This window comes from Clinocottus analis, unplaced genomic scaffold (genome assembly GCF_023055335.1).
Source record: "Clinocottus analis isolate CAN_PGR_092001 unplaced genomic scaffold, fCliAna1.0.p SCAF_9, whole genome shotgun sequence".
Lineage (NCBI taxonomy): Eukaryota > Metazoa > Chordata > Actinopteri > Perciformes > Cottidae > Clinocottus > Clinocottus analis.
The window spans coordinates 16,112,122-16,138,768 of record NW_027176251.1 but is presented as its reverse complement, the minus strand read 5'-3'; the positions used below and the strand labels follow the sequence as shown (position 1 = coordinate 16,138,768).

The following is a 26,647-nucleotide window of genomic DNA, read 5'->3' as shown; positions in this document are numbered from 1 at the left end:
GGAAACATCTGCCTAGCATATTTAAATCTAGCTCAATAATATATTTTATATCTTTTGTCTCATGTAAAAACAACAACTTTTTGTACAACGATAAGGATGCTTGCTAACAGGCTGCTAAAAGGATGATGGCAAAAGTTAGCAAGCTAATGTTAGATATGTGTTAGCAAGCGTCTGAGTTAGCTAAGGCATTTGGAAACATAACACATAGCTCTCTGATTTATCCACATTTCACCAATAACACTAGTTGTGTACTGTCAAAATGTTTTAGTTTTACTAGTAGAACATTTGTTAGCCTAAAACAGACATTTGGTTCAAATGCTTACCGCACATAACGTTATAACTGAGTGTCAGGATGCAACAGCTTTCCCATTGTTCTTGCTGATGCATCACTTAGTTGTGGGTTTTCTAACCTGTCACACAGCATCCCAGTATGTCGGGATGCCCCTTCTAGCAGAGGAACATGACAGGCATCTTAAGTTGATATAAAGTCAATAGGGCACAATGAATTGTTTAAAATGTCGAAATTGCCTTTTGAAAACATACAGATTAGTTCAACGCAAGATAATTGTGTCACACGAAATCATCCTTCGTCTAAATGCCACAATATAGCCGATTGTTGATGGATATATATTGTTCATGTGGTTCAGCTTTGTAGCATCTTTCGGCTTTGTAGACAAGGGTTTGTCTTATACAATTCGTGCAAGGACTTCTTCAGTACTGTTCATTTGGACCCTGGCTTTTGTAAATACAATAATTGAGGCTGAGAGTGATCTTAAGTTAGATGTTAGAAGTGGGAACTGCGGATTTGTTTTGCTACACGTAATATGTATTGTGTGGTTGAAACCGTAAACGGTATTGGGTTTGTTGTGCACAGGGAGTGGCACAATGGCGTGTACGCTCCTCTCCTGTTTTAAAAAAGACAATGTGTATGGTATTCATAATTTCACAATGATCATTTTTGGTGCGGCTGGGTCGTGATTGAAAGAAGAAACGCGAGACGAGTCAAGGCATCATATTATTTGCCGGGAAACAAGAAGCCATGGGAGGCAGTCGAGCATGTGTCAAAGCCGATCAGATGGACCGGGTTTGAATGCGTCTACTCTTTGAAAGCAGGAGAAAGACACAAAAACCACATCCATAACTCAGAACACATCCCCCAGCACACGCAACATTACCAGTGCCAAATTAGGTTAAGTTGTAATGATCTATCAAGACTTCAGAACTAACACAAAACCCATTTCCCTTTGATTTTCTCTTCTTTTAGTGCCACTTAAAAACACGGCGAACACTTTTCAGTTTTCATGCCAATAAAATACCCTGGGATAAAAGATTTTTTTACCCACAACGCTTTACTTTTTTTTTTTCTCAATAATTCTGCAGGAGAAGGAGCCACTCTCGTATTACTTCCCGTCTCAAAAAATCTGATTAATATGAATGAGTGTTTTCTTTAAGAATGGATGAAACCTGTGGCAGTCGACAGATTGATGTAAAGTGCACTAGACATTATGCCGGTAGTGTAGGACAAGAGTTGGACGGCGCTGCTCCAGACACTGTGAATTGTGGCCTCCTTCCTGACATACCTGTGGCCTGAACCTCCAAACCTTTCCATAGACACAGACACACACACACACACACACACACACACACACACACACACACACACACACACTGAAGCTAATCTCCTCAGATCAGGACCAAAAGAGTTTCTCTGCACCGTATACAGCCCCTCTCCCGCCCCCACCAAAAAAAAATCGTACGCTAATATTCCAGGATGTGGGATCTGCTGCATTCAAACGCTGTGTGCTCATGTTGTCCTCAATCAGCGTGCGCTGCAAGATTAGCAACCAGCAAAACAAATGTTTGACAACAAAGAGTGCGCAAGATTTTTTAGCCGTGTCATGAGGAACCTTTTCAACGACTGTAACTTATCTGCTGACGGACGGGCCTGTGATCTAAGATGACCACATGCTTTGATTTAACGTTTTTATTATTGCAAGGATTGTATTGTTAGCGCTCTGTCAATAGTTGAAGAGTCGAGCCTGCTCACAACTAGCGGGAGAAGTAAGGTTTCCAGCTTCACACTTCTTTGCTTTTGCCAAGTTGGCTTTCCCTTCCTGTCAGTGTTGTGTTCGAGTTTGGCGAGGGCCGAGGGAGTAAATGTGACCAAGTTAATGTGTATGTCAGTTTCCTGTAAACACATCCAGACTGTATATCCTAGAGAAATACATGGTTAAGTATGAGGTTTGGTCCAATGTTGCAGTCTGCTTTTACTGAATGGAAGAATTGGCAAAAAAATACTCGATATATTTGATAAATTCTGTTGGTGGTGTCGAGGGAAACACTTATAACACAGCTGCAACAGCTTGTATTTCTTCTTTTAATCAAAAGTGACATTGAGCGTGTTTTAATATATTTTAATTCATGTGTGAAAACCTACATGAATGCATATAAAATTATAATTGCTTGCACATTATTTAATCAATTCCTGCAAGGCATTTGATTTCAAAACTATATCAGAAAGTAAAGAAATTGAAATAAAGCAGCTGCACATTAGCCAGTTGTCCACCAAGGAGAGCCCGCACTGAGAAACAACCTGCATCGGTGCAACTGAAATTAGAAACCACATTTAAAACACGGGATTGACAGTTGAACATAAGACACAATATTTTCCATCTGAGATTTAAAGCAGCCAATTCCGGGGTTTCTCCTTCATGTGTCATCCGACTGGAGATGAACAATCCCCAGTCTGTGCGATGCCCAGGCTCTGTGATCGATGGGGTGTCGCTGTGAACCTCATCCCTAAGACACATCCTGATTAGCACTTAATCTAAGGAGAAGAGTGCAGTTTGGCACAGTCAGCGTCTCCCAGCACACCTACAAAAGAAATGAAAAGTCTGACAGTTGTTTTTTCCCCATGATTACAAACTGATGCGTGCACTGGGCCCGCTTAGCATTCCCATTTGTCTGGGTGGGGGAGGAGCGGGGGAGAATCTAATATGCGCATCCACAGTAACGCCGGCATGCTCCGCTCCGTCTCGCAGGGTTGGTCCAGTTTGCGGCACAGTGTTTTATTAAGCATTGTGGTAGGTCGCTCGGAATGAGCGCCGCCGCTACCCGGTCCCTGCTTGTGATATTCAAGACTCGGCTTAGATCAAGTGAAGTGTCTCTCGTTTGGAGAAATTGGTTTCGCCCAAGGACATTTTCCTGCAAATGGGACACTAAGGAGTCTACACTGAGAGTCACTTATTGTGGAATGGACTGTCTTGTTACTGGCTCCTTTGTCTTCCGCAGGCAACTCGAGCTGAGGCCAGAGCCACTGCGGTTTTCGGGGCTTTCATCGGCTGTCTCAACACAATCGTTCAGGAGGCCAGCCCTGACCAGAATTAATGCAATATTCACATTCATAACCAATCAGCAGTCGAACGTCGAGAGGGGAGCCAGAGTTTGCATGAATGACAAATTGTTGAATTGGACTTTTTTTACTATGAATTAGAGAATACACTGCTGATATATCTATTATGGTCGTTTTGGTTTTAGCCTTGTACTCGGCTTGTCTTCTGCTGGTCAGCCCTCCCACAGTGGAGTCTGTTGCCTCCAGTTCACCCCCGTCCTTGTCATCGGGTGAAGTCGGGGTCATCCACACATGAGGGATGATACGCCGGTCTGAAAGAATTCCGCTTTTCTGTTCTCGTGCAGAATAAACGGCCTGCTCAACCACCATGTTATCATCGTTCCAATGCGGCTGTAGAACAAACTAACCATGGCGCTGACACAATATTTAAACATCGCTACATCCTCGTCGGCCCCTAACTCTTAACTGTAACCGGGTTCACGGCACCATCACGGCACCAGCTGGAAACTGTCGGAGAATGTGGAAAAAAAACACATGAGCCGAGCAAAGCTTGTTTGTGAATTACGTATTCCGGTTTTAACATTGTCGTTCTTCTTTTTGGCGATCACGGACGACGGCCATCTCACTGGTTGCTCCTTGAAAGCTCAAGATAAAGGACAAGTACGGTCATTGTTTTGGTCATTGTCAATTGGGTTGCTTAGTAGTGTAGCCTCTGAACACCCACACAGGTGTTTTCAGGTAATGTGGCTGATCAGACCTCTTCTCAGGACTAATTGAGCGACAGCTTCCTGAGTCTCCTGCTAGCTCAGTTGCACCTGTTAAGGCGGGACAAATCACGCCGTTATCCTTCTCATTGGTAGACGCATGACCCGATACATGACCATCAACCTGTGAGGCTGTTCAGAGGCGGTAATGCTCAGGCCAAAGGCTGAACAAGTGCTTCCACTGAACAAGTGTGTGTCTAAAACAACCACACGGGGGATGATGATGGTAATTCAAAGTCAGATAAGTGCATTCAGTTTGAACAATCCAAATTAAATAGTCGTGAGAAAAGTGGAAAAAAAGAGCCATGAATAAAAAAAAGAGGAACCCGCTTTCTCCCGTCAGTATACTCGGCTAATGCCGCACAAAGACGGCGAACCTGAGTAAATTGCCATTTCAGAAAGCTGCGTACAAAGTGTGTGTGTGTGTGTGTGGAGTTGGGGGTTTCGACTACTGCTTGACTCTTCCACACGCTCTTATATTAAAGCATGCCGACACCTTTCATATGTTTACTTCTGTCTCGTTAATCCCCTTTCCCTGCTTACCCCCCTGTGTTTGTCCTGCAGCTAGCTATGGAGCGTACCCCATCTGTAAAGGCTGCTCGGTGTGCTCCAGGGACAACGGCTGTGTAAACTGCCAGCCGAAGCTCTTCCTGTTTTTGCGGAGGGAGAGGATGAGGCAGTACGGGGAGTGTCTTCACGACTGCCCGGCCGGATACTACGGCATGCGCAGCCCCGACCTCAACATGTGCTCCAGTAAGTACCCTCAACTATAACCCACCCTGCCTCCCCCACGCGCCTTTATCTCCCACACCGCTGACTTCCCCCGCTCCTTCTCCCAGAGCCCCATCATTCCCAGACACGCAACACACACACACACACACCCACTCAACCTCCCTCTTTTTCCCCACAACACATGATATATTGTCAATTATCCAGCGGAGACACACATACTTCAAAATTTGGACGGCTCATCTGTTCACACAGGTGGATGGGAGCAATGGAGCGTTGTCTTAGCAGCGTCTCCCTCGGGATTGAACCGCAAACTTCAGCGAGGATGTTCTCATGTCTCTTTAACAATCCTTTTTACAGCTACAATACCGAACATCCTACACAGTCACAAGGATGTTTGAAGGCTAGAAATCCAGATGCAAATGCAAGGTTAGGGAGCGCCGCAGAGTGGGCCAAACTTACTCCAGAGACTTGTATCGCCACATTGAAAGCAACATATAAAAACTGGCCCTTTTGGCCATGTCATTTAATATCATCTGAACTACAAAGATGATTATATATTTGCATTTGGGCATGAAACTAACTTCTTTTGGCTTGTGGATTGAGACTTTCACCAGACAGTGTGATTTCTTGGCAGCCAGAGTAGCTTTTTTGACTTTGAACAGAAAGCCAGTCCCAATTGAAGAGTCCGGATAATTCACCGAGAACTGTGCTGCGTTCATTGAAGTTTGATAAGAAAAAAAAACAAAGCATAAAAAGCGACAAAGCATTAATTCTGAGGATTAGTAGTGTATCCGCGAGGAAGGCAAACATGATCTAATTCCAAACTTGGCTTGCTTTTAATTATGGTTTCAGCTATAAAAACAGTGTTAGATATTTAGCTAATAGTCTTACAATAGTCTCATTGTTACGCGTGTTACTCTCGCGGCTCACAGGAAAAGAAGTAAATGTTATTTTTCACCATACGTTTTTTGGTTAAAATACTGTTTGGGTTTTATAACTTCAGATGGACCACACCTTCGGTCTCACACGCTCTGAAGGATGTTTTACTGTTTTAAAATAAAACTCCAAACAATAACGGCGAAACGTTAACATGCTCTCATGATTCTCGTGAAAGAGTAAAAAAAATTCAATTAGTGAAATGTCTCCCTCTCCTCCTCATGTAGCCCCCGTTCTCATAACCTTATTTTAACATGGAATATGCTCGGAGAGAAAGGGGGGGGAGCCTTTGTAGCTTTACACGGAGCCCGAGGTGTTGGCTGAGTGTTTCATATGAAAAAACAGAGAGAAACTTGAACTCATTTGCTTCCCCGAGCCAAACTCCTGACAGACGCAAGCCCCAGAGGAAAGTGTCTGGACCTTTAGGCCCAATAATGCGAGCATGTAGCAACCACAGGAAGGAAAAAAAACAACCCCTGGTTCATTCTGCTCACCCAATCGCTGTCGACCAAGATGCAAGTACGTCCGCTGGCTCCATTTGATTATGAAAAGCACAAGATGCATGTTGGGAGTTTGTGGATTGACATCAGAGCGTGTTCACATTTAGTTGTACAGGTAGCACGAGAAGATGTATCTAACAAGGGTTTATATCTTTTGTGTGTTCAGTTGGGGTTACCAAGCAATGAGCCTCCCGCTAACTCTAATGTTGTCTTATTTACACGCTGTGTGTTGGTCAAGTAAATGTAACTAATTGGCCAATATGAAAAAAACACACATTTGCCTCCTGAGGGCTTTAAAATCGGTAAAGCATACAACATCCACTGTCCTGGTCTACCCTCGATAAGGAAAACAAATCGTGAAGAAAAAATGTTATACAAATATTATGTTGCCCTCCACAAATCTCTTGCAAATTCGGGACAGGGATCCTTTCTTAGTTGCTCTTATAATCAGTACCAGTCGTATCACCCAGCTTTCATGACTCAGAGAATTGGAAGAGAAAACCATCTTGTTCTCTGGTAAAGAGTCTTTTTTTTTATTTTCTTCATTTAAAAAAAAAAAAGTAAACCCAGCTCACCCAACCACAGTATCTCCATGCATGTGGATTTTAAACTTAACTGATTTTGATGTGTGCGGCAAGTTAATCTGAATCCCTCCCCGTACCAACTGCTCAGAGAGCAACATCTTGTATTGTCACGTAGCATCAGATCTCAGAGCGAGACCTACTTTGAAGTGATCGCTGCCTCAGTCATGGCTCTCTAATCCAGTTCCCTGTTTGACCCTCATCCTCAGCTGCGCGCCGCATGTCATTTTCACTAAACCGTGCACGTGAGCGGATATTTCACGGGGTTGGAAGCTAATTGTTGGGTCAGTAAATATTATTTGTGAGTTGACACGAGGGCTCAAAGTGGACAAATGATGGTGAGGGGTTCTCCGCCGACGCGGTCGGAGCTGCCGTGCGCTCCTGGTTTCCAAAAGAGGGCCCTGGAACGTGACATTACGTGTCTCTGTTATCATGATCTTTCTAAACACAGGCTCTGAAATCACTTAGGGAGCAGCTGCTTATTATTACACCAGCGTTTGTCTGTGCGATCTTATCTCATTCAAGAATTTTGGGTGGACTGCCTGGGTACAGGAAAACAAGAGCAAGACAAGCAAGTGGCTTGTACCCTCAGCCACTTGCTTAAACCTCACTTTCCGTTTTTTCCTGAAAGGCCTCCCGAGGCATGTGACCGACAGAGACATGGTTGGAGAGAAGGGATAAATACACTTCTTACTCTGTGAGCTGGCAATATGACTCATTTGACCGATAACAGGTCAGCGCATTACCGCAAATTAGTATCTCCGCCAGGACCGGTCGCGTGTATCACCAACAGCTAACAGAATGGACGCTATGTTTGGCTAAAACGTCATCAGCTGTGTGATGTATTGTAAGACCCAGCTGCTGAACAGCTGATAGGGTCCATGACTCTTCTGATGGTGACCTGCGGTGTAGAATGTGGGCTGCTGGCGAGGGAGCAGTATGAGTGAGAGGTCTACGAGCCTCGCGTGAGGGGGTTGTCTTCCTGTCTGAACTTTACGCTGGCGCTTCATAAGTCAACCTCCTGGCCGTACATTTATGACTGAGTTGAGGATTATCTGAACGCACCAGGTTTGGTATTTGTGAGGGTAGACCATCTTCTTTGGGGGGAGGAGCAGGCTTAGCTGTGTGTTTTTTTTTTTGTTCCTTCTGGTCTGAATTGGGACACAGGTATAGTTATCACAGTCTAAAATAGAAACAATTGACTGAAGACTTTCTACTTCACTTGGATGACTTTGGACTATGGGCGACAACATTCAACATTCAGAACATGCACACTTACTGTCTCTCAATATTTCCTAATAGGTTTCAATATTCACATGAGTCAAATGGCAGATAGTATAAAACAAGGTAAACTCTAGTCTCCATGTAATCACAGAACAGTACAACATAGTGTACTTTATAAAGATTTCCACAAGTAAATGTATTTTTTTATATTAATACAATCTGCAAAGTAATCAGCAATTCTTGCTGTTTTCACAAATGCAAATTCCTCAAGTTTAGTGTTAAAGAAGTAATTTATTGCCCTTATCATAACACACACTGCCTCACTTAATTAGTTTTAAATTAAAGCCTGTTCTGGGGTCTCTTCCCAACATTGAAAATATCTTTTGGAGCCAAGAACAGCGGGAACTCTACTTTTCACAAAATATAACTGAAAGCCCATTCACAGCCACACTTCAGCTGGCCTCCAAAGAGGTCCGATACATGGGAGCCACAATATGAACTCAGATGTGGCCGCTTCGTTCGCGGTGCCTTTTCGGTATATTATGATGTTACATTGGGTCTCTCCTTGCAAGAACTCCTTTCAACCGCAAATGAACGGGCTGATATGAGCCATAAACCTTATGCAGTAACTCCAGTGTTATCCACAGGGGTTCTTATCAGCTGCCCAGAAGAGGCCCCGCACCAGTGTCTGCGGGTGTCAACCCGCCGCTCTGCGTCGAAGATTTGTAGCGACGGTCACACAGTGTGACGCTTTATGTACAGCCAAATCCGCGTGAATGCGGCGCAGTCATGCTCTCGCCTCAGTCACGTTTCGTAATACCTCGGTTTTACCATACGTTCCCAAGCCAAAGCATATTCGGTCGTTTTGTATCACAGGCGGGCTCTCTTGCTGGAAGAATAATGGGCTGAAAAGTGACTATCAGAGCTGTCTTTGAGAAGAGAGAATGCGTTGAGAGGGTCAGGATGGGAGCAAGGCCGCATTCAAACTTTCCTCCCTCGGGGTGTATTATGGACCCCCCACTGACACAGACACACACAGACGGATGGCCAGTATCCTGGAAGCGTGGTTTAAATATCGCAGCTCCGTCAGTGCCAGTCTAATGTGCCACTGGAGACTCTTCTGTCAAAGGTAATTTTTTTTTTTTTTACTGCAGTTCTCATGCTGCAGAGAAAGCTGTTACCAAATCCAATTGTTTTATGTCTTTCCGCTTTGTCACATCAATTTGGGGCTGGAGGTGGAAGGTGATTTCTCCAAGATCGTTTCAGTTTTCAAGTACATCCTGGGAATTGATTGGGTTGGAGGTGGATGAGAGCCGTGCACCACGGGTCCCGGCCAAATTGGTACCAAGGCTCTAAAAAGGACCTAAATTGGGTTTTGCAACCTTTAGCTGGCAGCCCCTCCATGTCTCTCGCTTAACTTCTCCCTTTCTTGCTTTAGTTCTGAGCTTCTGGGTGTTTCCGTTGCACAGACTACCCAACAAAAAGACCAGTTGCTTTTGGCCTATGTGCCTCACCAAGAGACGGTCAATCATCACAGCTTCACTAACTTTCAGATTTGCCAGACAACACAATGTACCCACCAAACCGAGCCCGAAACCTGAGTTGAATCGGGTTATTTTTCACAACCCCGCATTTCATAGCAAACGGTGTAAAGTGTGAGTGGACGGACTGACTGTCTGCGCTTGACCGCTGTCTGAAAAGCTTGAGCCGTCTGTGTGTGTACACTGGAGCTGGACGAGCAGATACAGGGGCAGGTCGGGGCATATCACACTGTGTTTTTTTGGAGGGAAGAAGCTTGGAGGACCACTGACACATCTGTCATCGCCGTTCTTCCTCTGGGGCGGGGGGATGCCGATTGACAGGAACACCACCACCGCTTCACCTGGCTCGCTCCGCTGGCGCGCCGAGGAGCACCCAGGTGGAAAAGAAAACCCAGCACGGAGGGAGTTGGGAAGAACATGGCAGGTCTGGCCTTTGCCATGAACTCCTGCCATCCGCAGCTCCACACGACATGGCTGGGTGGCAGCGAGCAAGCCAAAGCCTCCATGTCAGCCAAACCCGGGGCCTAGAGAGTAGGTCAGAGCTTTTTCGACTGAGCTTGGAGGCGAGGGATGGAAAAATGGGGCTTGTTTTCCCCCTCGCATTGCCAGGCCTTTTACAACATGGACACTCCTGCTGTGCAACATTGGTTCTGGTTAACTCTCTCGACGAGCTGATGAGCGGTCTCGCAACCCGCCCTCCGGATCAGATGACGCGACAAAACCCCACACGAGAGATTCATCCTTTTCTTTCTTTTCTTTTTTTTTTTTTTGAGCGTCTCTTCTTTACACGGCGAATCTCCATGTAAAGTGAGTGATTTCACATGGTGCTGTCGGGCTGCGGAGGAACAGAAGTTGACTGAAGCTGACTTGAGGCTTTGCGTGTCCGTGATAAAATCGGTGGGTTCCCTATCCAGACCACAGCTAAGGGACATCGTTTGCCAAGCATGCACCATTAGAGCGCAAGTGACGCTCTGTGACTCATCTCGCAACTTCAAATGCACTTGACATGCAAACCACATAAAATTCAAGTGTAAAGTCAAACTAACAACCAAAAAATAAAAATCAAAGTCGTGACAGCGATATGGGTAATGGTGGAACTGCCGCAGCGCTGATGACATCTCTATAAATCGCGCGGCCAGTGCCACTTTACCCACAGCTTTTTTTTTTTTGTATGAAATTTCCCTCAGAGCTGGAACACAAGGCTTTTCCTCCTGCGTTCATGATGTAACTCGGAGGCCAGAACCAGGCCGGGAGATAATGATGATAATGCGTTTAAGTCCCAGGAACACCGGGCCTTCAATGGGATCTGATGACCTCATTATTTCTCATTAGTCTCCCCGAGGCACCTAGACGGAGATTTTAAAGGTGGTCCAGAGGTTAATCCTGCTGGAAGAACGAACCCGCTCCCCTGTATCGGTTTGTGGAGCTGCCGGTCGAGCCGCCTCACTTGGCCCGCTGGTCCGTGTGGGAGCTTCTCCAGTGTCACAGATAGCTCACGCTGCCCCAGATAGCCTTTTGCCAGATAAACCCGACAGAGGGATGAATGTCTGTCACAGTGATCCCTTCCTACCCACCTCGCTCCCTGATGACCTCTGACCCTCCGGCTTTGCCTCCCTGCATTCTCGCTCCCGTGGAGCCGCATTGATATGTCATCCATCTCGCAGAGTGACATTGTTACTTATCTTCTATTTGGAAAACAATGTCTCCGGGGCGTTTGCGCCATTTCTGAAACCGAACAGTCCGGTTTTAATCAGAAAACATTGTCAAGTGCTCCTGCTGCAGCAAGATTACAGTATTTCACACAGCTGTGTTGCTCCTATTTACTGTCAATAACTGAGCATTGCACAACAACTCTGGTGCTTGAAAGTACTGCCAGATGTTTCTTGTTTCCTCTCTTTGTCTTTTATATTTCTGTTTTGTTGAGCAGCTAAAAGTCAGGCCTGGGAAGTGTGACGGGTAGAACACAGATTTATGTTCTCCAATTAGCCTGGTGATTTATTAGCCTGCTCCTCATATTGGGTTTAGTTTGTATCAAACCCGAGCCTGAACGATTGGGTTTCACCCAGAACGAAATGGATGAGAGGCAGAGAAGAAAAAGACAGCCAAAATGCATTTATGCCTCTTAGACTCACACATTCCTCACCAAAATCTCCACAGCTATGCGTAACTCCAGATATCCAATACATATTGTCCAGAGATAAAATGCAGCAAAAGAAATACCGAGATAATTAATATCAGATGATTGAATTAATAACAGCATGATGTGAGAACGCAGGAAGTTACCAACGAGATCAGTGATTTATATACAGTTTATCTAAGTTTTCTTTCAGAATGTGGAGTACAGCTTCAGGGCCCGAGTGGGTCTGTATCTCAAGCCATATCTGATTGGTATGTGTGTGTTTGTGCTTATATATGTGTGTGTGTGTGTGTGTGTCCATGGTTTGTTTAGACTGGTCGGTAAAGCGTGAGACCAGAGTGAGTGGGCAGAGGCCATACTTTAGGGTTCAAAGTAAAGCGGGGAGGGACCCCCTCGTTTTGGAGGAATGTCGAGGAGGAGGCCGATGGTTAGCTGGAGATGGTGTAATTAAGGGGTGTGATTGTGAGAACCTTCCCTTCCCCGGGCCCTGCAAGGGTCACAGATAAAAGAGCAGCCCTCAGCCTCCGTCACGCTCACATGTGGGGAAAATCACATACGCGCTAATGCATGTCTCACCCCCCCCACCCGAAACCCCCACCCCTCGTGTGAGACGTGATCTTTGGGGCGGATTACACCCTACCTGTGGAGCAACCTTGCAAGCGGTGGCTGACGACGGCGGCAGGTCATAGAGCGCGGCTCCCCGACATTGGAAGCCCATTGGGCAATGGGCCTCTGAGGGACGCCATAAATTAGCCATGCTATGGGAGGCTCCTTCTAATCATGTGGGCCTGTGCGTCGCCCTGCTGGTGTGGTTGTTGTAATTTGCCCCTCCTGACGTGCTATTTGCAGAGTCAGAGCGCCGTGACACATTGTCGTGCCGTTTCCTTTTGCGAATCGCGCGACGCTGTGGGCCATGTGCGGCAGCAGGGCGTGGGAGGATAAGTGCGCCGTTGTGTTCGCTGACTAAAAGCATTAGCATTTGTTTGGCGAGGCCGCGTCGACGTTTTGCTGTCCCCCCCTCCTCGCCCTCCCTCGCCCCACCCCACCTTCCCCCTTTTCATATTGTGGCCAGAACCTCCGCACAGCTGGCCGGCATTGTGATCATGAGCCATCATTCACCCTCTAATGAAAACAGGACTCCCCAGTAATCCTCAGTTATGCACACAGACACACATATTGGAGCAATGTGGAGTGATAGTGTAGCATATTTAGGACACTATTCAACAGGATGTATTCTTCTTGTCGCAGCACGGCCATTAGTTGAAACCAGTGAAACTGTAGGATGTTGCGACAATTTTGTTGAAAGAGGTCAGCGTGACACGATTCCTCTGTGTCTCTCTGTTGTTGCTGCGTTTCACACGGTCGATTTGCTGAACAACAAAAACAAGAAGATGAGAAAAAAAAAAATCTGTCAGGCGAAACGTGTTCTCTGAAACGCACATTGAAACCCAGAGAGAAATGATAGCGAGGGCACAGACAGCTTCTTTTTTTTCTGGGAGAGACAACATAATCCTTTCAAGAACCTCGTTCCCCAAACCCCTCAGCTTTCGATCAACTCCAGATGAGAAGGTTGCTCAGACCCTGATGACTCTCCTCTCTGTCTCTCCTCCTTTCTCCAGGGTGCAGGATAGAGAACTGCGAGTCCTGCTTCAGCAAAGACTTCTGCACCAAGTGCAAGTCGGGCTTTTACCTCCACAAAGGGCGCTGCTTTGAGAAGTGCCCCGAGGGCTTTGCCCCGCTGGAGGACACCATGGAGTGTGGAGGTACGTGAAACACAAATATGTCCACACAAAAAAAACTTTTACACCTTACTTTACCTGTAAACTGTATTCTATAACTTCCCAGTTTGTCCTGCTTATGTTGCCCCAACAAAAAAAAAAGCAGTTGAACTGGGACCCCACACACGGAGGTTCGAGCATCCCAGTGAAGCTCCGTCGCCTCCGTATTAAAGCGCGACCCGGGGACCTTTGAGTCTCCTCCGCATTGCTCTCCGCTGTGGTTTCACTGTGTCTGTTTGTCCCTGCAGAGGGCTGCGAGGTGGGCCAGTGGAGCGAATGGGGAGCCTGCACCAGGAGAAACAAAACCTGTGGCTACAAGTGGGGTCTGGAGACCCGGACGCGGCACATTGTAAAGAAACCGCCCAAGGACACAATACCCTGTCCCACCATCGCCGAGTCCAGGATGTGCAAAATGTCCATGAGGCACTGCAGGAGAAGTAAGGATGTTATACAGCCATATGTCTGTGTGTATGTGTGAGATACCGTCCAATTCAGAGTTAACACTACTCTGGTGGATATTAAAGAAAACAGCCCCCGTATCCCACAGGAGAGCTCTTTCCCCTCCCAGAGTTCCACCTGTTTCATGTAACCCTTGTACCTTCCACTCAGCTTTGTTTTTTCACCGTCTGTGTGTGTGTGTGTTTTTTTTTTTTGAGGTGCACGGTAGTGTTTCCGCGTGTGAATATCAGTATTTTTCCATGGCGTCCTTGTCCGAGCCAGCTCCTTCTCTGAGGTCTATTTTTCCCCCCATCTCCCGTCCCCTCCCCGGTGGAATTCTTCAAAGTACGAACTGCAGGTTTCCTCAATGGCCGTCTCTGTTTCCTCCCGTCAGATATTTGCGGTGCACACAGCATGTATGTCAGGCCATTAAATGAGAAGTCAATTCTGGAATTTCTCTCGGTGTGAATACAGCAAAGGGAAATATTTTTTTTTTCAAAAAGTAAACCATTTCTTTTAGCCGGTCCAAACACACCATTTGGGGCTGGGGGGTTGGCCTCAGTTAGCAGTGCTTTTAAAATAAATATATTTCTCCTTAATGCACTTTTCGTTCTCTCGTAAACTTTGGATTAGGAAAGGCCCAGCGTAAATATTTAATTCACCAAATAAGGAAGCAATTACAGTGGCAGATATCATTCAGGCTTTCAAAAAAAGAAAAACATTGTTTAACAGAGAGGAAAATATTCTAACCTCGAGGATTTTTCTCCATTTTTGGCCTGGAGTGTTGGATGGGAGGATCATGAAGTGAAGTGGTGAAAGTGTAAATAAACTTGAGACAAACCCTGATGTTTTCTCGTATTACAACACTTCCACGGCAGTCGTCGCTCTCTGGGTTGGAAACTGTGATTCCATGGTGCAGTTAGTTCCTAAAGCCCCGTCCCATTTGTCAGGGGAAAATCCCCCCCCAACCCCCGATCACCGCTTCACGACTTTCCCGGGCCTGCTTGACCTTTTCCAAGAAACTTTATGACCTTATTTAATTAAAATGTGGCATTGTTGCACATGGTTACTGCCGGTAATTATCTCAAGAAGTCACTGATGGCAAGTTGTTGTGAGGTGTAAAGTGCATCGCAGAACCATTCTCCTTCAGTCCTTTATAAACCGACTGCCCTTGTCCATCTTACTTAAAGCTACTGTTCATGGCAAACCAGTCCATTCGGTGCCGTTCCTTATTCAGTGACTGACTTGCCTCCCTGTGGAAGATCAGCGGCCTTGGCGGTGTGGTGAAAAGCCACGCGTAAACGTGTCGCAGTGTGTGCGTCTTAGGACTCCACGTGCTCGTGAAGTGCCGCGGTGGCCCGTTTAATAAAGGTAAATTTCAGGCTGGGGCATATGTTGTTAATTCCCCACTGCTCGACCGCCAGTGAAAAATCCCCACTTGGCAAAAGCCAGTGAAATGCAACACTCTTCAGTTCAAATAAATACAATGTTAAAAAAAAAAAAGAAGCAAGCTGCTGAAGTCCAACAGGAGAGATTCAGTGCCGTCTTATGGGAGCTCGACCGACTGACATTGTAAAATAATCACTTCCCGTTTGTGATAATAAAGAATGGTCCTGTGGGAGGAGAGGCCGCCCTCTGAAATGCAGGTGATCAGGATGTGGAGGTTCAAGAAAGGGCTGCAATATGGCTGAGGTCATCATGAAGTACCTTGTTATGTGACCTTTTGAAATGAATGATAGATCTCTAGCACTTCTTGATATAACAGGATTTGCACTGCAGTGTGGTAAATTGAGTCTTTAAATAGAATTTAAAAAAAACTGTAACCACATTGTATGGATTTTTATACCCAGGAAATATATATATGCATTAATACGAAATGGGCACTTCTTCTGACTTCTTATCACTCGGAACTTAAGAACATTTTGATCAGCTCTTCTCACCGGACACCAGACACCAATGTTTAGGATAAGCATGGGATTATATAACTGCATACCGTAAAGATGCTGGGGATTAAGTGGAGACAGGAAATAAGAGGACGCAGCATGTAGGTATACACTATTTATGGCAATGATTATCTGATCACCCGGGCTTGCATTTCTACATGGCTACGTATTTAAACTCCACAGGACGTCAATGACAGATCCCTGTCTCCCAGCTTAGGAAAACAGGCGAATGATCTTCTTCTTTTCCCTCTGTGTCGGCAGAGACCTAATCCCTACATGTAAGGCACACACAAGCAGAGAAAATAAAGCCCAGATAATGTCACGAGGTGAGGCATTCGCAGCAAACATGGCGAGTTGTGTAAACCGTGTCTGATTCGCTAAGTTGCTGATCAGTGTAAACACCGTATATCATTCGCACTGCTGGGATTCATTTTCTGTTCTCGTTCGACATTTGGCAGAACACCACTGTCCTGATGACACATTCTGTCCCCAAAACAGTGGGGAGCGACCGCGTGGAGCACACTGACAGACACTACGCTGCAGAATCCCGAGCGCCATTTCCATCGCAGCCGTCGAGCTGATTTTTGTGCAAACTTTAGAAGTTTGTCAAATACAGAATGGGAATTTGGTACGTTTCCAGCAGCTGCACTGTGCACGGACCTGCATGTGAAGCCGTGCAAGCCTTTTCACAGCTGACGTCGTCACACATGTTCATACGGACATGGCGTTTCGCCCCAGCCGTCCAGACAAGTAGAAACTGTTCACAGCATCAACATGTCTGGTTGTCGCATGTTGAGTTGTCCGAATCAATATTCCATTAGCGGACTCGGGTTCGGCAGAGCGGACACCTCCATGTTCTGTTTGTTTTCAACAGCTGCCGTCAGCACGACCACGGAGTCACCAGCTAACGAGGCCATTTGTCAAACTGCAATGGTGTCGATGACTGCAAGCCCTTAATTCAAACTGTTGCCTAACTGGACTGATCAAACATGTTTGTTACACCCATTTTAAAACTCAATGAACTCAAAACTCTTGGTCATGGTATTAAACCTTTCTGTACGTGACCACGGATGACGTGGCTGAAAGCACCGAGTGACTCTTAAGCTCGTAATGTCTCGCTGGGGTAACGTTACACGCTAGGTTAATGCACCAAACACATGCATTTATCCAGCCACAGAATACTGGTCCACTTGCTCATGTATTCTACCCGCTCACTAACGGCACACAGATCTGGAAAGTTCATTTATTTCGGTGGAATTTTGCGATCTTTGGTGGATAAAGCCCTTCCCTAGCTTGACAAGCTATTGCGCAATGCCGCACTTCCATAGCCAAACTGCGCGTGCTCACTTGTATGTGTACGCCATCACTGTTCACAATCTGTGGTTCCTTTGACTTGCTTGTTTGTTGTTTTTGGCAGTGAGAATACATAACTGCAGCATTATTTATTTGGATAAAGAAAAGAAGGTGGTCCCTTGGCTGTTAAACCCATTTAAAACGTCAAGTGATTATGAAAAATGCCGGCGCAGTGTTGATGGAAAATCTTTGTCAAACTCGGCCAGCAGTTTAATTTTGGTTTGCACACAATACTTCAATGGAAGATGCGCGAGACAATCTCCAGAGGGGTAAGGAGGTCTCGTCTCGTGGCTGCATAGCTGGCGTGAGCGTTGTACTCTTGAGGCGGTAAAACACTCTCCCATCCTCCGGATCCCCGGAGTGGTGCTGTGAACAGCCTATAAACTATAAAGAGACTTTATTAATAGCTGCTCCGGCACTATCACCATTGACAGACTGCACCCCTCCTCCGTCTTGTGAGCTGATGGGAGAGGAAAGGTGAGGAGAGCGATAACGCAGCAGCGCTCGGCTGTTCCACATTGATGCCATTCAGTCGCTCCGTGCAGAGATTTCCCAGCAGCCCCTGTCCCGAGATTCACTGGTCGTGTGTGTGGGCGTGACGAGTTTGGTTGCTCTTTCTCTGCGGCCCGCGTCACCAATCGATCCATCGGGTTATTTTCCTTTCCCGATCTCCTGCCCACCCATCCCACCATAATCTATGCACAACAGCTGCTTCTGCCATGTCAGTGACATTAGATCTTGTGTAAACAACTTTAAAATGCAAAATCCCTCCAAACTCCCACTCTTAACGTAATCCCTGATTTGTGATTTAAGAGGGACTAAAGTCCAACACAAACGCACCACGGCAACCCGAGCTAATTTCCCACCGTTTTTTTTACAAATCGGCTTTCAAATTCTCAGACGGCGCAAAAACGCCTCGGTGTTTGCAGGCCGGAGCAACGTGTGTGCCGCGCCGCTTGCTTGATTTGTAGGCGCAAGTAGATCCATTTGAGAGGGCGGTCGCGGCGCAGGAGGCGGCCAAGTCCAAAGTCAACCCGAAACAAGGACAGGAGTTTTACAATATGAAGTTATGGAACAGTAAACATTTATAGCGAAGCGAATGTTAGAGCTGGCAACAGAAACCTATTTAAGACCTCGGCTTCCCAGAACAATGCAGTGCAGTGTGCAGAAGAGGAGAGCAGAGAGAGGAAGAATAAGAAAGTAGGAGCATATAATTATCTTTGGCCACTGGATCAGGTACCTGTACTTGGAGAGCTAGCGACCTTCGTGGGAGTATTGATCTCCCGTGTGTGTAACCAGAGAAACCATTGCTGCTGTAGGGCTCAATCGAGGCCAAGTCCTTCATCCCATCAGTCATCCGCGTGCTCGGATCCAGCCACCACTAATAAGGTCTGTCATAACTTCTGTGTGCAGTTTGTTTGCACTGTAACTGTGATAACTGCCTCTTGTGTAGCCGGGATGCCCAGTCGATTCCCTCCGCCATCGATTCCAAACCCCTGGATAAACAAGTATTCTCACACGTTCAGCGGGATGGGGGGGGTGTAGAGGAAGATAAACCCGCCTGCACTCAGTTTACTGCCTCATCCCTCCTCCGCAGTGTGACATCTGAAGGCCCGGCGGGGTCTTTGTCAGTATTTAAGGCCTTGGACATGACATAAAGGCGGCCAGTTGTTTATTTTACACCACAAGCACCTACAGTTTGGAACGGAGCGACCAAAGTGAACCCAGATCCGCCCCGGCATCGAACAGACCCCAGGAGGATTTGGTTGACTGGTGGGATTTACGCCAGGTTCTGTCTGAAGCCAGTGTGGTTCTGCGGTGACTCCGCAGTGCTGTGGACCTCCTGGTCCTCACCGTCTGCGAACCATCTGCTCCAAAGCCTCTGCTCCCGTAAAACGATGCACGGAGCAACGGTGATTGCCTCAAATCCGCTGTGGAGGAAGCTCAACCGCCTTGTCTGTTGCGCACGCCGCCCGAGACACCAAACAAATCCGGTTTCTGGCAGACTTTGCGTACGAGCCGGCGGTTAGCGCGCGCCTGTGCGTGCGTACGAGCGTGTGACACACAGTTTTGGTGTTTATACTCTACGTGCCAAGGGATTTCAGCTCTGGCGGAAGATGCCGTTCACTTCTGAGCATTTAAGTTACGCAGCCAGTTTGATCACATCTGAGTCTGGCCCGTGTTAGCCTTGGAAACCCGACAACCAAACACATTTCTGGATGTGTTTTTGTCAGCCTGTTAGCCTTATATCAGGCCAGTTTTTTTTTGTTTTTTTTTATGAAACAGATGCACGCTTTCAACTTGAGGCTAATTGATGGAGCGTGCTCTTCCCATCCCAGCAGAAGAGCTCACGATGCTGTTTATCCAAGCCAAACATCGATGGAGGCCTGCTCCAGCCACCACTCTGAAGTCTATCCAGAGCACTTGAGAACAGAGGTTTGCCTTTTCTGTTCCTCCAATGTACTTATCTCATTATTCCGATTAATGATCCCTGGGTGTGCTGTGTAGGGGAGTCAGGACTGTTGGAAGGGGAGGGAGAGCTGGTGGCCAGATGACAAGTCCTGCTCTCGCTTCTGCCACAGCGGAATGACGGCTGGTGATTAACGGCGATCTTTGGCCCGGGTAATATCACAGACAATCCGGATCAGTTCTTCCCGCCAGCGGGAGAGCAGCGAGGAGCGTTTTCCCAGGACAGAAGGAGAGCACTAATTGGCAGCCGACCTGTCATAGTGATTATGTGTGCCTCGCACTGCAGCCCGTTGTGACTGGGGGAGCCACAGTTTAATCTTCATTTAATAAGGCCGCTCCATAGGGGCCGACACAGTAGCTGGTGAGAAGGCCCGCAGAAGTGCCCCGCCATCCTTTGGGACTGCGTGGACGGCCTCTGGACACTGGGCCTGGGTTAGCATCTTGCGGCGTACATTCACTGAATCGAATGCTCCAGAAATCAAGACGAAGAAACGCAACGATGAGTTACTCGCGTTGTGCACGCACACACTCGCACACCGCAAAGCTGAGATGACAGTCTTTTGGAAGCTCCGCGTCGGGCTGAAGAGGAAAGACACATCAACCTGTCATTGACTTGGCCAGGTCGCCAGCGTCCCAATGCCAATGGCAGTTATGGTCCCCGCTGCGGTCACAGTCACAAATTAACACAAGTTCTGTTTCGGCTATAACATCTTGGAGAGTCTCTGCCATGGATTATTCCCCCCCACCCCGTTACGCTTGTGTTTCATATCTCTTCCTTGACAGATAACAAAAATGTCGATCTGTTCTCGTCCGGACAGGCAATCTACAGTTGCTTTATGTCAAACCAAACTTTCTGGGTTTATTTTTCTGCCTCTCGTGCAGTTGAGCCGCGTTAAATCATCCGTCGGAGGAGAAAGTCATTACCAGTAGTCTGAGACTTCTCTGCCCCTGGGTGCATTCCTTATTGGGAGGTGTGTGGGGAGGAAGAGTGGGGGGGGGGCTCTGATTAACTTCCCACTAAGTGCCCCTGCGCTCTGACCAAAATAAATATGGCTGCTGTCATTTTGTCAGCAACTGTCTTCAGAGAGCAATATTTGAAACACCCCATGATCCTGCTGGCTTTTATATGGAGAATCCATCGTCATACCACAGGCATGAGCCATAAACATGTGGAGGCCTTTCAAAGAACAGGGGGGGGGGGGGGATGGGGGATGAGGAGGGGTCAGCGGTGCTCGCTGGGGCGCCATACTCCACATTATTGTCATCTGGTCTTTTCCAAGCAGGAAGAAAGAGGAGGGGTGTGAGTGAAGGGTTTTTTTTTCTTCACACTCTTTGGCCCAGTTGAGTTGTGGTTTTGCTGAGCTTTCTTTTGTAAACCCGCGTACAGACATTAGATGCAGCAGTCCTCTTATTCGTTGGACTCGCTCGGTTGTGAAGTGTGCATCAGTAGTCATGCTATTCCAGTGAACCCAGGCCAGCGGCTGGAGGTATCCAGAGCACACTTTGATGTTGAGCAGACGGCCGCTCGACGGCCAAAACATCTCCAGAAGTCGGTGCTTTAAACTCCTCCTGTACCGTGAGCCGCACGGTTGTACAAAATCGCGATCCTGAATGGGTTGTTTCTGAGCTGGAAGACCTGGTACGCACACATTGTTCAGCGGGACTTTGGTCAAAGAGGAGGACCGCCGCGACGCTCGCGAGGCTTCCGCTGCCGTTGCTCCGGCAGAGGAAATGAGGCATGTGGCTCCGACATCAACAGCCCCATCAAAAACAGACGTACACAAGCAAACAAAGTGGCAGCAAGCTGGAGAAGAAGAAGAAGAAGAAAGAGGAGGAGGGGAAGATACTGTACAGAAGTGGAGTGTTTTCATGTTCTCTCGCCTCGCAAACGGGAGCTATTTCCCCCCGCTGAGAGGTATATGAGCCGATGTTGCCCGTGACCCGGTCGGGGCCGTAAAGCGCGCCTTCGGTGAGCGTTCCCTTGACGGGCAGTTTGTACAGTTACACCCTGTGATTATCTTCTTTTTTACAGCAGATGAGACACGGTCTGTGTCTTTACACGGATGGACGGCAACAGCTTGTGATGAGATCTTTTGAAGTCGGGTTGACTCGCACATGGACCTCCTTTTTGGTCTTTTTTATGACATTCATGTTTCTTACCAGCCGGAGACGTACACTTGTGACATGACGGAGGTTTGCCTGCACGGTCGGTGATTATTTCCTCGTTTCATATCAGAAGGCTGAGCAGTGATGTCTTTAAGGATTTTACAGAGCAGCTCCAGGGGTGGCAATCTGTAAAACCTGCAATGAAACCTTGCCTCCCCTGCTTTTAAAAAATGTCATTAGTATGGATTCCGAGTGCGCTAAGATGATCCAAACGTAGCCGTCGAGACTCCGCCACTCTTGCAGGCGTAACATTCGGAGAAAACACTGACTTTTGAACCTCACTGGAATTGTTTGGAATGGAGAAATGTAACGATATCAAACGCGCGCACACAGGATCATCTGTTTTCTGCTTCAGTCCAGTGTCCACAGCATTCTGACCTGATATTGGAGAGGGCCCCAGTGTGGAGGTTTCTCACTTCATATTTAGATAACACAAGCTGGTCACAGTGGGATCCGACTGCTGCATCCCTGTCTGCCAGACCTCCAGTCCGACGGCGCTGCCAGCTCTCCCGTGGGCCGCAAACACTTTCATCTCCACATCTCCACCCAACCGGACCGATGAGGATGTGCGCACACACACACGCACACACACACACACACACACACACACATGTATTTGGAGTGTGAGACACGCGTAATAGACACCGCCAAACAATAAAACAGACCTCACAGGCAGAACAAGTCACCACATTATCGACTCTTTTCCCCGTGCCTCTTTCCATCCCCTTTTCCTGTCTCGCACTCCGATGACACCCTTCTCGCTCGCGTATCGCATAACGCGGCGCGGGGCCGTCTGAGGATCCCCGCGCACGCAACGGAGCAGGACGTGTTTGCGTGGCGCACGATGTCCGCGGCGAGCGCTTCGTGCGCTGGAGCCCCGTCGCTCTCCAGTGGTCTGGCTCTCCGGCTGGAGGAGGAGAGAAGCGAGGCGAAGGAGCCCAACGGCGGAAAAACATCTGGCGCACAGTTGCACTGGCCCCAGCCACCAGAAGCCCCTCGCCGCTCCTCTCCGCCCTCCTTCCCTCTCATTCTCCATCTCTGGCGGGATTCTTCACAGAGACATCGCAGCTTTTAATTACAGCTGCTGATTCAGAGGGAGGCTGTGGCTTCTGACCCGCTCATGTCCACGAGCGTGGACCCGGAGCACGCAGACACAACGCAAAGCAGCAAGTACAGACCTGCCGGCCTTTGACTGTGTGTGTACGCCTTTTTTGTGTGTGTGTGTGAATTAACAGTGACAAACACATGGGGGGGTTAGGGTTAGTAATCGCAGAGCCATTATAGTGGTAAGTAGAGGCCAGGGCCAACTTACTAAGGTAGCGCCACACTCCCACCGACACAACAAAAGCAAAACACTAGGGGTGATGTCACAGGTTAGCTATTTCAGCTTAAAGGGACAGCTCACCCCAAAATTAAAGCTACGTGGTGTTTCTCCTCCCACCTGTGGTGCTATTCATCCATTTAGACTGGCTTTGTGTGAGTGCTGGAGACATCGGCCCGAGACATGTCGGCCTTCTCTCCAGTATCATCTCAGTGGAGCTCAATCAGTCTCTTTTCCAGAAATCATGACCAGCAACTCTTTTCTTTTAACCGTGGTTCCTGCATGAAACTGCTCACACCAAGTCCATCTCAAATGAATGAAATGATCTTTGCTCATGATTTTTGGAAAGATGTTGCTGTTGATTTAAAAAAAAAAAAAAAGCTTATCTTTTTCTTTGTCGCTTTGAGCCCCACAAGCAGTGTCTAGTTCAATAAAATTTGAGAGAAAGCAGATTTTGCCACGTCGGAGTTCTCCAACGCTCGCACCCAAAACAATCTGATTGATGAATATTACAACAGGTGAAAGGAAATTATCATGATCATTTTTGATTTTGGGGTGAACTGTCCGTGAAATGGAGATGGCGGGTACAATATCCCAACATATTTATAATAAAGTTAACAATAACAGCTGAATCCTGAACATTTTCTGGGTTAGCTGACCCCTTCCTCGTGTTTGGTGAGCACCTTCCCGATGTCTGTACTTTGAGTGATCTGCTTTGTGGGAAATACCCGCGACGTAGCCTTTTGAGTGAATGTAACATGATGGCTCCTGGAGGAAAAAAAAAAACCTCAGGACATGATTGAGTGGTCTGTGTCATGAAACCCAACCCATTCCCAGGTACCGTATCGAATCCCTTTTCAAACATAAGTGCTCCATCCCGCTGGGTGGCAGGGTTCAGGACCGTGATCCCGTCGGTCCTTGAGACATTTCTTTTGGATTAGTGGGAGCTTAAGCATCCCTTTGATTTGATTCCTTTCCCCTGCTGCATCTCTGACAGATGCCGCAGCCTTCTGCAGTACACGAACCTCTCCTCGTCGAGGTGAGACCCTGAAATGACCGTTGAAATTACACTGTAATCATACGCGGTGAAAAACAACAAGGAAATGTCTGCCATATGCCTCAAAGCCCTCTGTTTGTGTTTTAGTCCGTTGAAGGGGGATTACAAGACAAGAGTGGGAGAGCGGTGCCTGGACAGAGGAGCTGAGTGGCGCTGACTCTTATTGCCCATGTCTGTGATCAGATCTGTCGGAGCCACTCAGCTGTCCGTCGGCCTGGTGTTTGACAAAGTGTTGGATGCAGCACAGGCCTTAGAGAGGATCAAGCCCTTCCTCAATTGGCTTTACCTCTCTCTCACACGGCCCCATCCCCCATGCAACAGGAGCTCCGCGAACACATCAAACACACACCCCCACCCCCTTTTCATCCGCTGTGAACTAGCAAACTATTTTTATCAAAAAATATGTGCAGTCTGTTGGATCATCAGAGGAGACAGAAACAAGGGGCGACTTTCGAGAGTTAGTTGAACAATCAAAGAAAACAAAAAGTGCCGGGCAGACTTGATTCCCTCATCACTGGCCATTGCACGGGGATTGCGGCATGATCCTGATGGCCCCCGTCTCTGTTTTACTGTCTAAGCCTGTCTGACTTAGCTTGGCTCCCCGCTTGTTAGGGTCTGGTCCTGTTTTGGGACAGTTGTGCTCCGTGTCCAAACATGTGAGGGATTTCCTCCTGGGATTTCCCAGCAGAGAGGAGGGCGGATAAAGAGACTTGTGCAGAAATGAGATATAAAGAGGGAATCATGCCGGACAATTTCCTCCTATATCCTCCCCTGTTCCCTCGCAGACCCACAGAGACCAGGAGGATGCAGACCAGGAGGCATTAGAGAACGCACGCTGCACGAACAAGCATTGTTGTTGAACGCATGCACGGTGGCGACTCTCTGGCTCACCTGTCACCTTGGTCTGTCGCAATACAGCTGCAATCACTCCACTTTACAGGGCACATGTGCGGTTTGCAGTAGTTTACCATCAAAATAACTTTTCACTGACTAATTGAGCTAATGTTAGCTGATGTATACTGACAATAAGGACAAATATAAGAGCTAATATTGACTGTTTTGCTGACATTACTCTAAACTGTGACAGCATCCAGGACTCCACATGATACAGTGGATGTTCTGGTCATGATTGGAGCTTTATTCCCCCCCACCCTAAGTAATCGGGGACCCCACAAACTAATGTAGTTTGGTGATATGTGTCTCGGCCTTGGCCTAACGCTCGGTTACGAGGTATTAAGCTAGTAAGCTGGTCATGGTATTGGTTGCAGCTTACATTAGAGCAAGCAAACACTGTGTAATCCATTTTTAACATTTTTTTTTTTCTTGTTTTTGGAAGAGCCAAAAAGAAGACACCACTCTCCAAACTCTTTATATGCTCTTACGAGCACACACAGAGAAAGGTTGACATGCTTGCCATGCCTGGTTTGAGTTCCTAAGCTGCAATCGGACCATTGCTGTTGACGTGTACGACCTGCCAGTAGTTTACAAGTTGTTTGTCGAAACCCTCACCCACCTTATAGCCTCGTAGGAGCGCAGAAAGCCCCCTGCTCTTAGACCCCTACTTCTTGCAATGCAGAATGATTGTTCCTTCTGCATTTGTTCGTGAAGACCCAGAGGCTCGCGAGACAGGGCTGAGCCAGGTAAATCCCCAAGCAAGGGCCCTTCGTTGGGGGTTGACTCCCGCCCCCTCTCCACCTCCACTGCCACCCGAGGCCCAGGCTTACATTATACGTAACGGATCCCCTGGAGTTGCCGATTCACCTCCTCAGATAAACAGTGTTCCAAATATTAGTTTGATGCAGTGGCGGGCCATGGATTTGGTACCTACGGCAGCTGTTTAGTTGAACAACTGGTCGCTTGTGCAAAGAGAAAATAAGCTAATAGGGTAAAATAATCATAATACATGTAGTGTATTTGTTAAATTTTAAAATAGCTCTAAATATATGATTCTGTTTAGGCCACCAGAGAAGGCTCAGCAGGCCCTGACGGCCCGCCACTGGTTTAATGGCGCAGTGCGAAGCTGTCGCCTCTCAGGATGTGCTTTCCCTGCCCCGAGCCATTGTCAGTATGAGTGCACCTTTTTAAAGTGCACAGTTGAATCGTGGTGGGGTGCTGGTTTACACCGAGACAAGACTTTTTGAGGACCTCCAGAGTGAATGCGTTCTATTCTATTAGTCAAAGGATGCCAAGCCTGATTTGCAGTCAAATGGAAAAAGGTAGAGTGTAAAAGGACACTGAACTGATCTGCCAAGTCCAGCTTTTAATAGCTTTTACTTCTTAATGGCACTGCAAAGATAATGAACCACATTAAGCTGCAGCAGCGAACATAGTGCGTCAGTGTAAAGACGTGGAAAC

At 47.3% G+C, this 26,647-nt stretch overlaps 1 protein-coding gene across 2 annotated transcripts in view; it reads left to right on the top strand.

Moving 5' to 3' along the window:
- Positions 1–26,647, top strand: part of rspo2 (R-spondin 2) — a 54,645-nt gene that overhangs the window by 18,070 nt on the left and 9,928 nt on the right. For both annotated transcript variants that reach the window (XM_068570313.1, XM_068570314.1), the window contains 3 exons: positions 4,681–4,869; positions 13,387–13,530; positions 13,794–13,982. In XM_068570313.1, the coding sequence (XP_068426414.1) occupies positions 4,681–4,869; positions 13,387–13,530; positions 13,794–13,982 (522 nt within the window). The remainder of the gene's footprint in view (positions 1–4,680; positions 4,870–13,386; positions 13,531–13,793; positions 13,983–26,647) is intronic.